Below are 19,141 nucleotides of genomic sequence, written 5' to 3'. Positions count from 1 at the left end.
ATGTTGTATGTTCAAAGATGGATAAGAATTATTTTTGTTACTAGTTTCAGAATGAATTCTTCCAGATTCATGACCTAATTGCATCTTCGTTTGTAAAATCACAAATATTGCTTGAAAATGGACAGTACGGATATATGACAATTTCTTATCAGTTTGTAGCTTCGGGCATTGATCTCTGTAGTCCTTTATCACAAAAAAAAGAGTAGTGAATTTAATTTTTGTTTGTGGATTTAAAAATGGTTTTAGTCTTGTTTTTCATCTTGTTACTAATTGAAAATAAATAATGGTTTCATCTTTGTTTTGTGAATTAAAAGAAAAATGGACAGTTTGGGTATTTGGCAATTTCTAAAAAGGGCACTACATAACTCTTGTATATTGCATGTAAATTGATTTGCATGATTCTCCACTTTCTCGTTTGTATTTTAAGATCATTTAGGTTTGTAGGATGATCAACATGCATTATTATGTAGAGCAATCGTTCAGTGATCATTAAGTTTATCATTGATTTTTTTTTTCTCTCTCTACTACAAATCTATTTTGTCATAATCATTTCTTTACATTGCTCTCACCTCGGAATCGTCTACTCCCATCAAGACATTGACCCGACCGAGTAAGTTTCTTTAGTATGTATAGTTTACGTGTTATCATAGACAAATGAAAAAAAAAGCCAGCAATATATGAAAATAATGTGTAAGGGAAAATATTTTCTACTCTATTCAAAACATTGGAAATTGGACGTAAATCATTTGAATATTGAATATGTCTTCTGAATTACAGTAATGATGAAAAAATATCAATGTTGTTACTTGACTTGTTTCAAGTTGATATGTATAATAATGGCTTAAATTACCAATAGTGAATTCATGATTTCAATCCAATGATACAGAGAGATTCCTGATACAACGCTGTTACAAGTTGCCCGTCATATCAGCAAAGAGAAGTTCTATGAAATCGGGGTTCAACTTGGATTTGACGAGATAGAATTGCACCACATCGAGCATCGATCCCTGTACAATAGGAAAGATGCTAACATCCAAATGCTCTCGATGTGGAAAGCATCTCAGATATCATCAGATAAACCGGATGAGAAACTTAGGACCGTCTGGAAATCGTTGAAAGAGGCCTCAAAAGCTACGGACATGAATGGTAATCGACATCATGTTAAGAAAAGAACATGCAAAATTAATGGAAAAAAAAATGATATTAAGTTGTTTAAGTATAGTGGTGTTCGATTTTAGTAATTTATATAACTTGTCAAAATTTATTGCAATGGTCCTTTTTATTTCACAGCATAATGAAAGAAATCATATATCCACCTATACCTTACAATTTTGTATGGTTCTTTGAAGAAAAAAGGTACAAATTTACAAATGATAATTGAAACAGCAAGCGCGAACAAGCATTTATGCCGGCTTATTATATTCACTCGCGTTCGTAATCACTCGCGTCGCGTTGGTAATCACTCGCGTTTTTTATTTTTGGCGATTTTTTTTTTTATTTCGGTGCGATTTTTTTTCTAACGGTGTCTTCAATGGGACAAACGTACTGGGAAAATGAAATTCGAGTTTCGTTTTAAGCCGGCAAGTGCCTTAAATAAAATGTTCTCGACCACTGTTTTAAGATAACAAGCAAATTTTGACTACTGTTTTAACATAATCACATTCCACATATTTGACCTGATTTCTGTTGATTTTGTGTACATCCCACATCGTTATCTCCCATTTACCCCAACATGTACTTCTTTCTCCGCACACTGATCAATTTGGTACCGGCACTGTACTGAAGTTATTGGTCGCAAACACACGCAAACACACGAACTAATGTCTACGGTATCCTTAAAAAGATTCTTGTGCAAGTCGTACATGTTTTTACTTTTTCGTGCTCTCTCGACACTCTTAGCCTCTTGACACCTAACTTGAATTTCACTGAATCTCTTATGTCTTTGTTGTTGTTTATTTTTGGTCGGTGAAAATCATCCAATGCATGAGCATGCCAGCGAGGGCTTCAATGACATATTAATATTTATGATTGAGACCGAAGACGATAATACTGTTGCTGGAACACGAAACGATCTGGAAGCATTCACTATTTCATCAGGTGAAATGATTCCTACACGTAAATTACGGTAGGCCATTGCACGCCAGATTAAATCTTAGAGCCATAGGCGGCGGAAGCGGGGGGATGCTCCCCCTAAAAAAGAGAGAGAGAGGGGGGGGGGAGAAAGGAAGGGAAAGAGGGAGAAAAAGAGAAAGAAAAAAAATACAGACAGACAGAAAGGAAGAAAGAAGCAAGGAAGGAAGGGAGAAAGAAAGGAGAAAGGAATAAAAGAAAAAGGAGGAAAGGCTACTCTCGATTTAGCTTTGGAGGATTTCTCCTGAAGTCTGAGGTATTATTTATAAAGCATAGTGAGGTGCTACAATTTCATAATATCATTATTTATCTTGCTTCTCCCTTTCTTTGTGAATTATTCTACACTAACGTAAATGAGGGAGGAAAATAGTGCTGAAGAAGAAAAGCAAGAAGGAAGGAGGAGGAGAAGTAGAAGAAAAAAGAAGATGGAGGACATAAGGGGGGTAAAAATGAAACTAAGAAGAGAAAATTGAGGGGAGGATGTAGAAGAAGAGAAAGAGAAGATAAAATAAGGGGAAGACTGAGAATGTAAAACATAAATAACAAATACTGGTAATATTAGGAATTTTTTATTACCTGTGACTCCCTGAAGCCATGTCTTCTGTTTTCCAATCCATTATTTTTGGCTCAATCTGAGTTACCTCGTGCTTGGAGTTGGATCAGGGGCCTGGATGAATGATGTAGCCCACAACTTCAGTTTTCAGAAAGGCACCGGTACGGTACGGTACCTTGGCTTTGATCGTCGCGCGTGAGAGCGCGCACAGCCACAGGGGCTGATCTTGACCAAAAGCTTCGGTCTCTGTGTTTATTAATCATGTTGGTTGTTCCGCTGAACTCCGTTGGCTCCACTCACCAAATACAGAGAAATTAAAAAAAAAATGTTTGAAAACTCCTCGAAACAGACTGCTGCCAGCTGTCTGGGGCGGATCAAGCGTGTTATCTATTCTTGGTACTTAGAACAGTAGTCGAGTACATTTTATTTTAAGGCACTTAATTGCCGGCTTAAAACGAAACTCGAATTTCAATTTCATTTTATTTCTCTGCATGTCTGTCCCATTGAATACACCGTAAAAAAAAATCGCACCGAAATAAAAAAATCGCCAAAAATTCAAAACGCGAGTGATTACGAACCCGCACGCGACGCGAGTGATTATAAACTGCCTTTATGCCGGGCTTCACTATAGTTGTCAAAACATTTTATTTTTTTTTCTCACAGAAACGGTCGACCGTACAAATAGAAGTGGATAGCACTTGCCTCGTCAAAATATGGCGAGTAAATAATAAAAAAAAAAAACGCCATTAACTCCAAAACACGGTCAATATTTTCCTGTGATTTATATTTATTTCTTTGGGGGGGGGGGGGGGGGTCGCGTGTAAACAGCAAACCACTGATTTGTACGGCACAAGACGATGAGTTTCAAAGGTTATTATCAAGTAAGATTCCCAAATGCATTACACCCTATCAATATATACAATATTATGCAGATGATGAGAATAGAGATGAAGATGATGGTGAGATTGTTCTTGACCCGGAAGTGAATGCTGACCCATCACCACAACAAGAACCAGCACAAGATGAAAAGGAAGACAATGAAGATTGGAAGATCATCGAATACTTAGGGTCAGGTACGAATGAAGCAGGGTATGGATGGAGAGAGAGGGTGTGATTAATAAATAATTATAGATACAGTATTTATTATGCGCCATCTACCTAGCGAACTTTTCTAAAGCGCAGGGGGGGGGGGTTATAGATAAAATAATGATCGCTTATGGGTGTATAAACTGATCGAGGTGTGAGGGATGGAGGGGGGGGGGTGTGGTGGGGGGGGGATGGGCTTAGTAGGAAAATAAAAGAGTCATAGTAATAATAAAGATGCACATATCTGAAGCTTAAAACCCTGAATTATCGGCAACATTTATGCTGAAGACAAAATTCAGATGAAGTTGTTATCAATTATGTGTACGCAGGGTGTAACAGGTTATCTTTATTAAAACGTTAAGCCAACATTTATTATTAAATCGTAGACAAAGATGAAATTGTTGGAGACTTCGACGAGTATGGAGGTTCACCTGGTAATTCAGAACTTTGTGCAGTTGTTCGTCCAGTAGCGAATGTCACGTTGGCCTTACAAGTAGCTAAAGCTCTTCGTTTGGACGTTAATGACATCATAAGTCTTATTGCTCCTCGCGACCCTGCATTAATGGAGAGACTAGCATGGAAACTCCTTCATCAATGGTGTAAACGTTTAGGAAGACAAGAAAAGGGAGAGAAGATGACTGCGCTTCTTCAAGGATACAACATCGGAGATACTTATACAGGTTGGATAACGAATTACATTTTAATAATAATTCTCCTTTACTGGTATTGATTTTAACACGCTTTTTGTAGATAATGTCGTTGGAATGGAAACTGGTCAAAATGATTTAAAATTACCAAAAAAAATGTTTTAGTATATATTTTGGCATATGGGAAACATGAGTCCTCATTCAACGTTAGGTTATTATGTGATTATGTTCCCCTATGAAAAAGGTATTGGTGACATCTCTGCCAAGATTCGTACAACTCCAGACTTCATCGACCTCACCCAACGGCTGGTTCTACCAGCTTCTGAAATTCTTCAGGTGATGTCATCGTATTTGGCCTTTGAACCTGCCTTGATACGTCGGGTGATTCTCCAAATGCTTCAGAGATGGGTCAAACAAGGAGGAACAAGGCTGAGGTTGCTTGAAATTGCTCAAGCTTTTAATTTTCCTGATGCTGCAGAACACATAGCTACAGGTAGGCACTTCCAGCCATGTACGAAAATATCAAAGTTAAAATTGTTTTAAAAGTAAATAATCTATAAATTCTTGTAAGAAAGACGTATAAAGCTTTTGTTAGTTTAACCGAATTCAGGATGTGTGTTCATTCGTGATATTTATTGAATGCCCGTTTCGAGGTTAGGAAATTTACCATAGCTAATCTTCAACTATTGTAATTCATTGAAAGAGACATGTTGATTGATACTTACTCATATAATAATCATGCCAGTTCTAGTTTTATTCACTGAAAGATCATCACTTAAAGAACCCAACAATAGCTATTTGCCGACCCTTGTAGCTCTAACCCATCAATAGTGATTCTGCTTCATTCTTCAGCGTATCATTGTGCAATCAATACAACTTGGAGGCGAATTCAATGTGTGTTCATTCATTTCTAGAATGTACGTATCAGTGTTAGGAAATGTGCTACAGGTTATTCTTCATCTATCGTATTTCAATAGAATATTTATTGATGTTTCATCTTATTTTAATCACTCCATTTCAAGTTTAAATCATTGAATGTACATGTATGATATTGAAAGATCTTCTCTTGAAAAGGCCACAATATCCATGATATCTATTTGCTGACCCCATGTTTTATACTTCCCAATAACAGCCATGCAACATCACCCGGGTTTCTTTATTCCGTTTACACATGGCATCATTGATCACGATGGTGGAGAGCTGAAGCTAGATGACATTGGCATCAGAGTGTCCATTCCTTCAGGAGCGATTCCCAAAGGAATGAGATCACTTGTTACTCTCACTGTCCTAAAAGGAAGTTCATCCAAGTTACCCCTGGATGCTGGCGAGGTTCTCATAACACCGATCATCCAGTGTTCCTTCAACCATGACCTTCTCAAATCGGCAACTACAGTGCTTCCTCATTGCATCACACCAGACCAAGACAAGCAAAAGAAGAAAGACTTGAGTGTAAAGCTTTACAGCAAAATAGGTCCAGGTAATATCAAATTTAGTTAGTATACGTTTCTAATAAGAATTAATTCTCTTGTTTGATTTTTTGTCTGCTTTGGGGGTGTTAATATGAAACTCTTCATATTGATATGCAGTCACATTTGGACTCAACACGATAATTTATTTTTAACACTAAATATTTTCTTGTCTTTTGCATATTCTAGGAGAATTCGGGTACAGGACATTGCTTCCTAAATCTGTCGAAACCTCCGAAGGCAGGGTTACCTTCTCAACGCGTCATCTTCAGTACTTTGCTCTGTCTTCAAGCGATATTCATGGAGTTCAGTTCATATGTGAAGTATCACAGCCTCTGTTCATGAGAAACCCCACACAGCCCGCTCTACGAATCTACATTGCACATCCTTACAGCAAAGACTATGCAGTATGTTTAGGCCCTATGTTGATTTTCAAGAATCGCATTCCATGCCTGAGCAAGGGTTAAATGAGAAGAAAATCTGATTTTGTAATAATATTTAAGAAGGAAAACTTCTCAAAGACGCTCTGAAGTACCTCAAAATTTGATTACGTAGCAGTATATATATTTATATTGTAGCCGAATCGACTTTCTTTCCTGACGAGCTGGTTCGTTTCAGCTGCAATATACTACCAGTTGATGTAAAGTCCGTCTTTCTTCACTTCTGACTCTTTACTCCTTCACAATATCTTATATCATATCTCGTGGAACCGCACAACCATGTTGAAGACCGAATACCCAGCATTCAGTATTTCCGTAATTTCAGTATCTCGGTAATATCAGAACTTTCAAGCATCCTCACTCATCTCGGAATCTCGGTAAGGTCAGTATTTCCCGTCTCTTCTCTCGTCTCAGTACTTTCCGTATCTTCTCTCGAGTCAGTATTTTCAGTATCTCAGGAAAGTCGGTATTTTCCGTACTTCAGTAAAGTCAGTATATTCCGTACTTCGGAAAAGTCAGTATTTTCCGTACTTCGGTAAAGTCAGTATTTTCCGTACTTCTCACTTTTTCCAGTCAGTACTTCCAACACTTTCGTGCTTCTGCTTTCAGACCATGCATTCTGTAGCTCTGTACTCAACATAACGACAAGCATGAGTACTAAGAATTCCTTTCTTCAAACTTTACTAGAATACGTACATGCTCACCCTGTCGCAGCAGGATTAAGTAGAACTTGAGCAGAGTTTATGGTAGGAAATACTACTTGTCGGCATAGTAGCCTGGTTTGTAATCGAGCAGAAAGTAGACCTGTATCATAGAGATGTATACTAATTACGCTAGAGTGCGGAGTCGCCATAGGCGCGCGTACTTAACGTCTGTGATTGCGCGGAGCGTGGTCGGCCATTGCTCGATAGGTCTTGATTTACAGAAGTACCCGGATGTACACATAGCTCGTGCGTTGTAACGCTGTGAAAAAGGAATGCCGTCTCCGGCCTTTTTTCTTGAAGAAAAGAATCCAACCTCATTACGATCGAAAATATTAATGACAAATTGCATCTCAATTAATCATTAGTGTGATTACATGGGGATTATGCTGTGAATTTGGCATTTATACCTGACTTCTCGGGATGAAATTCTCTTATAATTTTTGCATTTACCTCTCTGTTTAAAGGCCTATTTTAGATGATAATAGATAATAATATTTATCATATCAGATAAAAATAAAAATATAAACGTACATTAATGGAAAAATTGACAATTAATTCAAAAGACAGTGAATTAGCCCATCTTCTCCGCTGGATATCCCTACCTTTAACTGCATCGTCCTTATCCACATTTCCTTAATTCACGTTACTTGATGTTCTCATGACCAATTTGTTCATGTTGGATATAATATTTTAATTTCTATATAGGCCTACTATATGTAACTTGCTTTAATTTGTAAGAAATATATCATTAACAATAATTTGTATAAGTTAGTGTTTTGATCTTTGATTATGCGCTATTATAATAGCAAGTAGTATAAAGGGTATCTCATTACTTTTCTTGGCGTTACACCAGTGTACATTCTAGAATCGATTTTTTATTCGCTTTTTAAGGGGTGGGTGTAATTAAAGTGTCATACGCACCCAATCAAAATTACTTTGACACACTATGATAAAAATAAAATAGGGGCACGACTGCATGGATCCCTCCCTAAAGTGAAAATGAACATGACATAATAAATGATTGTGATTTTATGCACCCCCTGTTTCAAAATCATTCTGCGGCCCCGTATGTAAATGATATTATAATTTTGTTCATCCGTGAAAACCTTATTATAAAACAAACCTGAATAATCAGACTCAGGTCCATAGGCTAGCCAATGAAATTAAAAGAATAAAATTAGAAGATCAAATTAGATATATTTTTAAAGTGACAAACAAAACTGAATATGCAAAACGCATGTCTACCGGTTTATGACATAGGCCGGTGCCAGTGTTTGGAAATCTTTGCCATAAATTTAACACAGACACAGTTAATTAACACAATTTCAAGACAGGTAATTATGATGATCACTCAACAGCTGACAGTTTGTATAACATCTTATTCCAAGTATTTTCAGTTTTGCAATATTCAAATAATATTATGTTTGGTTTTAGTACTCACAATTTTGCAACCGTTTTTATATAAGTTTATTAAGTTTGCATTTATGAATCTCTTTCATGATATTGTTATCAACTGGTTTTTTACACTTAGTTTTAGTAATAACAATCTTTGTAGTATAATACAAATATCCTCAGTCTTCCCGCCATTTTTCTTCTCTTCTCCTCCTTATTCCTCTCCTTCTTATTATTCTATCCTTGATTTGTTCACATAATATTGGTCCAATCATTATAGGATCACAAACTCCGGCCATAATTATATCAACAGAATATTTCAGCCGGTTTGCCGATCTGCATAGCATTTCAGCCGGAGTGAATCAAAGACTTTCCAGAAAATCAAAGTGAAATTGTTCTATGTTGCGTTAAACACGCATTGTAATTTGTTTACTCTCCGAAATATTGAAATGTTTGCAAGTCAATAACACACGGTAAACATCCTACACTTTACCCCATGGCCTCCTGTACATTGCAAAATTGTACTATACTGCATGCGTGCATTTGATATGCAAATTTTGCTGTCAACAAACATTTCTTAATTGCTCGCGCGTAATTATATAAGTAATCAATATGACCGGATGGTTGACAGCATTGGAAATTTAAATCATAAACTTATCAATTAACTGGACCAATGCATAAATCATTTTCAAATATTATCAATAAAAGTCATTTTATGACTCACGAGTTATTGTGATGTTGGTTACATCGACGTTTAAAACCATGGGGAAAGGAGTTATAGGCTCTATATTCTATATATGATTTCTATGTGTAGATCTATATGGAAAATGAATTGTAAAAATTATCATAAGTAAAGAAATAAATTATCAGCAATCAGCATCATAGTAATTAGGAAACTATGCTTGAAAAAAAAATGCAATCGTGTTATTTTCGATAGCTTGTGTCTCGGATGCATCAGACACTGTGAAAGGGCCTATGAAATTTCTATATTCTATATATGATTTCTATGTGTAGATCTATATGGAAAATGAATTGTAAAAATTATCATAAGTAAAGAAATAAATTATCAGCAATCAGCATCATAGTAATTAGGAAACTATGCTTGAAAAAAAAATGCAATCGTGTTATTTTCGATAGCTTGTGTCTCGGATGCATCAGACACTGTGAAAGGGCCTATGAAATTTCTGAGGTCAACTTGAACACCAGATCATATTAAATTTGCAGGACCTTGAACGATATGCCTAGGCCGAGCTGGATGTTATTTTTAATATTCATCCCTTCCAAATCATCAGAAAAAAAAGAAGTCATATATATGATACATCGAAATGTTATGACCAAAGCAAAAACGATTGGGGATCATATTATCGTAGGACTGTATTATTTGTAGGATATATTATGCCCTATAGATAGGTCTATATAGGCAGTTTTGTCGTTAGTTTTGATAGATTCTTTGTTAATTTGAACTTTAATCCAGTGCGATTTACAATATTTTGCTTTTCCATTTGCTTTCAAGCTCGTATGTCATCATTTTGTTCCGTTTCTGTGCTATCACTGTACATGCCCCATAGGTAATGTACGCGCATGGCAGGCTGCGAAAACCTATCGAGTAATGGCGGCCGGTCTCCGCGTAATCACAGAGATTTGACGAAGTACGCCCTCTAGTATCATTAGTATACATTTTTATGACCTGTATCGATCTAACTAATCGATTCCAGAGGGAGCTTGTCAGGCACTAAAATTTTATCACTTTTTGAAAATAGGTAAAGTCATAGAATAAATCTTTTCAGCTAAGACAATGGTGATTGTCACTTCTTTTGTATATCCAAACAGTGTAAAATTATTAAAGATAATTAGCTAAAACAATTATACAGTTGTAAACTTCGATATTTCTCAGCAAAAAGGCATAATTACATTTTTTACAGGAAATCACTACATAATCGATTACAAGCGATTAATGAATTTCGCTATACAACTATGCATATGGATTAAAAATTATTCTACAGACTTTGCCGTTCCAAAACAATACTGATAATCAAATAAACCTTTCATTTCGTTACAATATATATATATATATATATGTGTGACTCGACATACCGAAATGAGAGACAAGTCGGAATGTTCCAAATCCAATTTTTTTAGTGATTATTATACCCCGTTTCTTTACCTTTAATTTGATATATCACTCGACCCTTAAAAGTAAATATTAGTAGAGATATTAGCCTTAGAATGCAAGAAGAATTGGGCTCTTGAAAATAAAAATCAAGAGAAAAACGCCTTCGAAGTTTGACTTCCGTTTTGACCCTGCTCCATGAAAAAAATCTATTTTGCCACCGCCGAGCTAACCGAAATGCCCTAGTAACCGCTTGCCAAAAAAGGCGAAATGATTAACCAATGAGGAGGCTGCTTTGAGAACAATAGTCAACTTGCAAGTCACGCGCGACTGCAAGACGAAACAACGTTCCATGTCAATCAATTATCTTCTACACATCAGTGGTTAAACCGGGGTTTTATAATAATCTTCGTGAAAGAAAAAGAATGTCATGATATAAAAGGTTGGACCTAAAACCACGGAGGAGGGAGTATTCCAATTGTGCCATCGGCTTGCTTGAATGTCGATGGCGTTTACTCTCACCCGGACTCTTGACATGTAATCTATCAAGCGAGTCATTATGACCTGAACTTTAACCGCATGTTAAAAAAAAAAAACTATCCCTTGTAAGAATAATGGTAAGATGGGCCTTCAAAATAATTTGTACCTCACCTTTACTAATGGCTTGTGTGCTCATGTTTTATTAATGCTTATGTTAGATTGAGACAGTGAGAACAAAAACGCGAATAATTTGTTCAATATCGTCTATTACCGATCATTGGGGGGGGTATAATTTACAGCATTGGAATGATTTGAAATTAGTACAAAATACATAAAGGTATATTAATGAAAAAAGGCAATAGAAAAAGGTTTATAATGATTCTAAAAGTGGTGCAGAAAAAAAACCTTGACATAAACGTCTTAATTCTACAACAAAAAGAGCGAGGAGGTACCCTGAGTAAAGTCCCGTTATAATTATTTCCAACAGAGGATAGATTAGGGGAGATACGCTTTTCATTTTTTTAAACAAACAAGTGCACACCTACTTACAAATAATGCGTAAAGCATTTCCATTTATCTGAATGAAGGATATAAGAGCAAAGGTGTCGTAGCCGCGGGGATCGATCCCGGACTCTCCATGTATAGCCAGGCACCTTAGACCACTCGGTCACGGCACCTCCAACATGAATGCTGATTCGGATCGATATCAAGCACAGCAATATTTTATTCTAACACAGTAACAGATAAAGAATTAGAACATGCAAATGCCTTGTGCAACAAGTCTTTGTAAGATTGAATGATTAAATTTGGAGGAGAGAGAACCCCCCTAAAAAGAGAAAAAAACATAATAATAAATTCAAAATAAAAAAATAAAACGAAATAAAAGCCCGGTTGTGTTTATAGTTCTCTGTTTTTTTCTTGTCCGTTTTCTTAATTTTCCAATAGAACTTTTGACTCATTCCATTCTACCTTAATTTCCCGCTGTTGTTTGCTATTTTGTCATCTTTGTTGTTTATTTCCCTTTCTTACCAATCACGCTAGCATAGTATTTTGGAATGATTTGTTCTTTCTCACATCAACCTCCCTAATCACTCTGTCAAAGATATCAAAGTCTGCATCTTCGGCGGAGGATACAGATCGGCAGAGGAACGGAAATGGGCTGAGCTGAGACATATCGTCAAAAGCCGCACGTTTGAAAGTGGCCTCAACAAAGATCTGTCTTGGCTCAACGCATTCACATTCTATAGATAATCATATCTTTCTCCTCTTTGCCTTAATTTCCTTAATTCTGCTATCTTGTTTATTATTATCTCTCTGTGCAATGTGCAGCGTGCGCGGTCTCAGCTAGACACTCTTTTTATTACGAAATCTTTTTATTGTTACGAAACCTAAATCATACTCTTTTATTATTTTTATCTTTTATCATTTTGCCTCCGACGAAGATTCTGCTAGGATCGAAAGCTTAGGCCCCTTCTTGACTTTCTCTTTTATTATTACGTAACTTACGTCATTAATGGTCTATTACCCAAAAGCGCGCACTATACATTCATAACAGCATTTTGCGCACCTAGCAGTGGTTACCCTTGTCCCGCTGAGATCGCGCACGCTTTAATAAAAACAACTGTCATTCAAACTTGTCACAATTCACGAATCTTCCCTGAATAAGGTAGATGTCTACCAAAAATTTGGAGAGTGAATAAAAGAACTTAATTGTTGGCACTGCAAAAACTGCATTACTCGTGAATTTGTTTCGCATTTCTGATGTCTTATTATTATTATTGCCAATACGTGGAAAACCAAGATGTATATATATATATATATATATAATAAACACAAGTTCACAAGGTTGACTGGAGGTTCATCAAATTTAATTGCAACTCTGAGTTTCACGCAACCTACGTGAGGTGCGATCGTCAGGCAACTTGCCTGACGATCGCACCTCACGTAGGTTGCGTGAAACTCAGAGTTGCAATTAAATTTGATGAACCTCCAGTCAACCTTGTGAACTTGTGTTTATTATTCAAAGCTCTTCCTGTGAAGGACATTGAGCACTCTATACAAGGATAGTATTCCCGAAGTATATATATATATATATATATATATATATATATATATATATATTGGTATAGATATATATATATATTGGTATAGATATATATATAAATATATATATATATATATATATATATATATATTGGTATAGATATATATATATATATATATATATATTGGTATAGATATATATATATATATATATATTTACTGCTACGTAGTCAAATTTTGAGGTACTTCAGAGCGTCTTTGAGAAGTTTTCCTTCTTAAATATTATTACAAAATCAGATTTTCTTCTCAAGGGTGTGTTTGTGCGTGTGTTTACATATTGATTCATGCAATAAATGCGTCTTACTTTAGAAAGAAAATGCAGACATTCTATCCAAATAGTGATTCACATGACATCTCGATATTTACCAACGTTTCTTTCCAGGGTGTGAAAGGACAGAATTACAGCTTGTCGGAACCATTCTACGAAGTCACGACTGTATTCAAATTTTGTCTGGAATCTGCTGAAGATAACATCAAGCTTTCGTGTCTCACTGGCTCGGAGAAGACTCAAGAAACTGTAAGGATCTGAAGAACTTTTCTTAATGTCATCCAGGCTCTTTGATGTCATGTCGCATATCTATACTTTATTGAAAATAATTGTGACCCAAATTTACCAAATACATTTTCAGAAGGTAATAAAATGCCCTTACCATCCAGCTTAGAATCGCTTGTTTTAATATCTATTCAGAATGATGCTGACAAAAAAAAATCATCACGCACCAAAATATGTTCGACGAAGATGACAGATGTTACAAATAGGTTGCATCGAAAGCAGTTCATGAAAATTACTCAAATCCATTGTCTATCTCCTATTTCTTCATAAAGGTTCATGTGCATTGCCTACTATCTGGAGGTTGGAATACTATAGACATAAGTCTGCCGCCCTCAAACGATGATAAGCGTGTTCGTGTTTGCATTGAGCAAGGCCCATCCGTACTTGCAGAACAAGAGATTGAAATCTCCAAAGAAGGTTTGTGGAAAAAAAACACGATCAGAATATCTTTGAATAAAAAACCCCCAACGAATACACCAATTTTATAAATTCACAAGCAAGAAGTAGTTGCAATCATAGTTTGAATATGAGATTAACCAAACATTCACATTGATTTCCATTCTATATTATACATGATATCACGTATAAAAAGGATGCTTATAATATATCTTACGACATGCTCTTGATTTAACGGAAAAAAACCCGAATCATCTTTGGAATACATATTTTGATAAAAGAATAAATATTTCAGTGCGTTCAAAAGTTCAAAAGTACTCAAATGACATAATATGTTTTTTTTTTTTTTTTTTTTTTTTTAAACAGTGGAACCTGACTACGACAAAGCTCAAAGGTATGAGAATATAAAAATTTCAACATAACAAAAGATAACTTTATCCACTGGCGGCGGAAGCCACAAAATTTAGAGGGGTCCACCTGAATTTTGTTGGATGGACACAGGTAAAAAAAAAAATTGACAAAAAAAAAAAGGTTATCAACAAAAAATTTAGGGGGGAACGTCCCCCACCTCAATTTTAGGGGGACCTGTCCCCCCCCCCCCGCTTCCGCCGCCTATGATTTTATCAAGTCATTTTTTAAATATTGTTACAAATGCAAACATTTAAACAAATATAGGGAAATCTAAAAACCCGATTCAGACATAAACTTATGAATTATCTTTAAAAAAAAATGTTAAATAATGCATCGTGATGAAAAAAAACGTAAATTCAGTTTTTAAAATATGACATTTTAATGCAATTAAATGACAACCTGAGGTGAAAATATATACACAAAATGATCGATTGTTATTTTATTTCATTGATTTTATGATTACTTTTTTTATTTATAGAACTGAATGGTAAATATCCCCAGCATTTCAATTTTGTGCTGCTTCAAAATTGTGTGGTTGGGCTTATTTTACCTGAGGAGCAGATCGCATGGTTCAAAAATAAATTCCAGTTGTGAAGACTACAATGAGTTTCAATAAATTCAATTAATAGACCACCGGTATAAAAAAAAAACTTTATCTGCAAAAGGATTCTGGTACAAAATGCTTAATTGCCCACCGTTTAACAAATTTAGAACAATAAAACAATATAACATGGTCCCAAATTTGACACATTTTCCTTTCGATCTATCTAATTCTCAGAGTATTCGTTTTTTTATTTGGATGTTATGATATTTACATATTTTTAACGTGGGGCCTATTAGATCAGGATATCAGATGATAATGGTGAAAATTTACGTTGAATGTAAAGGATTTTTTTTTCTTCAAATGAAATCAGTATTTTGATGCATCTACTTTTGCTTGGCTCAACTCAGACTGTATTTTTTTTTCTAATTAATTTCTTCAATTCACTTTCATTACTCCTTATTTCAGTGGAGGCCGAATGAAGTTCGTTTCAAACAGCATGATACAGGTACTGACTGATATAGTTTGTGGAATAAATGAAGCAAGTAAGCTTGGTTACAAACTCGGTTTCTCCTATTCAACGGTGGAGAAATACTTGGTCAGAGCTGACTCTTCGGCCAGGACTGTCTCAAGATCAGGTCTTAGGGAGATGATTGAAGACTGGAGACGGCGTGTCCGACCCAGTGAGCAGGTTGAGAAACTCCAATTTGCACTTGAGGCTGCACGGTTAAGACATGAAGCTGAAATTCTCTTTGTCAAAAGTTAGTCTCAGGCCCTTTTCTCACATCTTGTCGTCGACGAAGAAACATTTTTTTAATAGGTCTGTATCACCAAAATGTACCGCATTAGCTCTATATCAATATAGACTCTTTGATTATAGTATATAGGCATTTATTGTATATAAGTTAAGAATTACAATTGGATTTGAATTAAACATTTTAAATTCTCTCCTTGTTGTGTGACGTGTCTATCTATTTTATATCTACATTTTTGGCTGTTATATTTTAACACCATATTTTTCTTAAGCGTAAATTAAACAATCACTGTACACTTATTCATTTTAAGAAAATCTATGATAAAACAGCTCACTGGACAAATGTATTACATTCGCGTTTTGTTATATATTCATGTATCGATCGGCACGATCTGTTCATATATTTATTATTGGATCTCCTTGCAAAGTTATAGAGAGTTCATTTTCTTTTCCAAAGGTTAATAGTTGTCGCTTGGACGTTTAACCTCATACAAAATCAAAATGTAGACTATGTTCTATGATATTCGATTTTAAAAACATATTTATATCATCTATTTTATGGAAACAAATAATCGAGATTCGACAATCAATATTACCAAAATAAGATTCAATTTATTAAATCTTATATCCATATATTGAAAATTTCATAAGTTTAGTTCTGTATACGAGCACTATGTTATAATTGTCATGGCAATGTTCCTCTGAATAATATTGTTTGTAGATAGTATAGACATCGCCATATAAATACCTTTATTTATTATGACTATCATTTTAACCATTAAAATCCAGCTGTTTTGATAGGCCTAAGTGTTTATAGCATACACTTGTATAGAAAAAGAACAACATTTACTTGTGTGTTAGTATTAAGTGATTCGAGTAGGGCCGACGGAGAGTTGTGTTGAAAATCGGGACCCTTGAACTTAGATATGTTTGCAATGTTAGAACTGCCATGTATGTATTATTTATAGACCCTATTAAATTAACTTTCCTCATTGTTTCCGATGAATGAATTATGTGTAGGCTCTTATACTGCAAATTATATCAATTCATCACTGGTTCATATAAGTTTGCATTTTATCTTTTTTTATGTAACACATGTACATGTATAAATGTCGGTACTATATTCCTTTTAATGTAAATGTATATTAATTTTTACAAAAAAAGGTATACCATCATTTTGCTCCCATATGAATGATACATGATAGCAAAGTCACCTACATGTTTATGTATTTCTTGGTTGTGGTTTTGTTTTTAATGTTGAGTAAATAAAATGTTGAAAGGAAAGAAAACAACATATAGGCTATATTTTCCTTCTCATATTTTGATTGACAAGTCATGGACCATGAGCTCCGATTTGTGTACAATGCTGTGAATACTACCCGGATGTAACATTATCTATTTATCTTTTTATTAGGAATACATTTAGGCGTCATAACATTCAGATTAGATACGATTTCAACATGGTTCTGTTGACATTATATATATTATGCAGTAACTTAGATGCTATGAAATAAAATAATTTTCAATCCTTTAGACAGAAAACATTATAAACAGTAATACATGTATAGGCTTAAGTATCTTAGCGAACAAAACTACTTTAATCAATATCTTGATTTACTTTCTCTATATATTTTGTATATTAGGTATTCATGTTTCCTATGTCATGTATGTCGTATGAATGTATCTCGGTAACAGATGAATGTTTTGTACATGTATAAATCTAGAAACATTTTTATTGATAAAAGGCTTGATACAGAAAGAGAAATAAGAATCATAATGAAAGCGAGTCATAATGAATAATATAATCTTTCATGATTATATTTTAAGACGTTTCATCAACCATGGTATACATTGCAATAACATGTTTGTCGATAACATAATGTATGGCAATTATTATTCATAGACATTTTATTTACTTCAAAAATGAACAGAATTCCAGTATTTAGGTGTAAAAAATCGAAATAATAGTTATAATAATAATATGTCCATTTATATAGCGCAGTTTAATATGTGTATATACTCAACTGCGCTTTGATACTTGGTATCATATTATTACCCCGGCTGTAGCTAAGCCGCCATATTAATATGCGCTATAAAGCGTTCAAGGAATAAATCCTACCGGGTACCAATTCACCTCACCTGGGTCGAGTGCAGCACAATGTGGATAAATTCCTTGCCGAAGGAAATTACGCCATGGTTGGGATTCAAACCCATGACCCTCTGTTTCAAAGTCCGGAGACCAATCCACTGGGCCACAACGCTCCACGATAACAATAATGTTTGTGAACAGGAAGGAGGCCTATATCCATATGCAATTGTGACTTATCGCAAAACTTTCAGTCATGAGAGTCGCAGGGAATGCAAAATAATATTGTATAAAGCGTTTGTTTTCAATATTATGATGACATAAACCTTTCCAGCTTTTTTTTGTTGTTGCTTTTTATGCCTTTTCTTTTGAGCTCCTAAGAGCATTAATATGTACAGCAGTTATTCAGATTTAAATGTTTTGTTTTCTCATTACACATATTTTTCGTAGAGGTGGATGAATTCACTTGGCCACTGAGTAAAAGGCCATACTTGAATCAATATTCATAATGACTATACTGTGTTTAAATTTCCGTTGTTAATGGCTCTGGATATCTTTGGAGTCAAAGTCTGTCAATTCTCGCAAAGTTTAAATATTTTGAAAAAAAGTCACTTGCAATACTTACAAAAAAATATCCACGTTGAACGTGATGAAGCTGATAAGCCTGAAATGCATATTCATTTTAATGTGTGAAAATGTAAATATTTGATATATAGGCCAACAGTGCTTTTATTTGTATGATATCATTACACTGGCCTAAATGTTTCACATTATGAATACATGGCCTCTCATAAAAAGCATATTCATACGTGTTTTTAGCATGGCCCTGTTAACATGTATAAGATATGTGCAGTAAATTCGATGCTAGAAAGTACCGCATTTCGAATCCATAATTTAAGCAGACTTTTATGCTTAAGTATCTTAGCGAACAAAACTAATTTAATCAATATCTTGATTTACTTTCTCTATATATTTTGTATATTAGGCATTCTCGTTTCCTATGTCATGTGTGTTGTATGAAAGTATCTCGATAACAGATGAATGTTTTGTACATGTATAAATCGAGAAACATTTTTATTTAAAAAAGGCTTGATACAGAAAGAGAAATAAGAATCATAATGAAAGCGAGTCATAATGAATAATTAATCTTTCATGATTAATTTAAGACGTTTTATCAACCATGGTATACATTGTAATTACATGTTTGTCGATAACATAATGTATGGCAATTATTATTCAAGGAAATTTTATTTACTTGAAAAATTAAACAGAATTCCAGTATTTAGGTG

The 19,141-nt window shown here is 34.7% G+C and overlaps 1 protein-coding gene across 1 annotated transcript; it reads left to right on the top strand.

The window, feature by feature from the left end:
- LOC135154361 (uncharacterized) lies at window positions 1-15,843 on the top strand. The gene is made up of 11 exons (XM_064100501.1): window positions 1-5; window positions 887-1,146; window positions 3,616-3,756; window positions 4,156-4,449; window positions 4,661-4,909; window positions 5,549-5,893; window positions 6,072-6,289; window positions 13,494-13,628; window positions 13,937-14,081; window positions 14,427-14,454; window positions 15,481-15,843. Exons 1-11 carry the CDS (start codon window positions 1-3, stop codon window positions 15,776-15,778), a joined length of 2,118 nt encoding a protein of 705 aa, XP_063956571.1. The 3' UTR covers window positions 15,779-15,843.
- The last annotated feature ends 3,298 nt before the right edge of the window (window positions 15,844-19,141 follow it).

The sequence above is a fragment of the Lytechinus pictus genome, chromosome 6 (assembly GCF_037042905.1).
Source record: "Lytechinus pictus isolate F3 Inbred chromosome 6, Lp3.0, whole genome shotgun sequence".
NCBI classification, from domain to species: Eukaryota; Metazoa; Echinodermata; class Echinoidea; order Temnopleuroida; family Toxopneustidae; genus Lytechinus; species Lytechinus pictus.
Note: the sequence above shows the minus strand (reverse complement) of the source record. Positions and strands in the feature narration are given on the sequence as shown.

Coding starts and splice junctions, on each gene's coding strand:
- LOC135154361 (XM_064100501.1), top strand. Junction 13,629..13,936: donor CGGAGAAGACTCAAGAAACT/GTAAGGATCTGA, acceptor TTCTTCATAAAG/GTTCATGTGCATTGCCTACT. Junction 14,455..15,480: donor GACTACGACAAAGCTCAAAG/GTATGAGAATAT, acceptor TCCTTATTTCAG/TGGAGGCCGAATGAAGTTCG.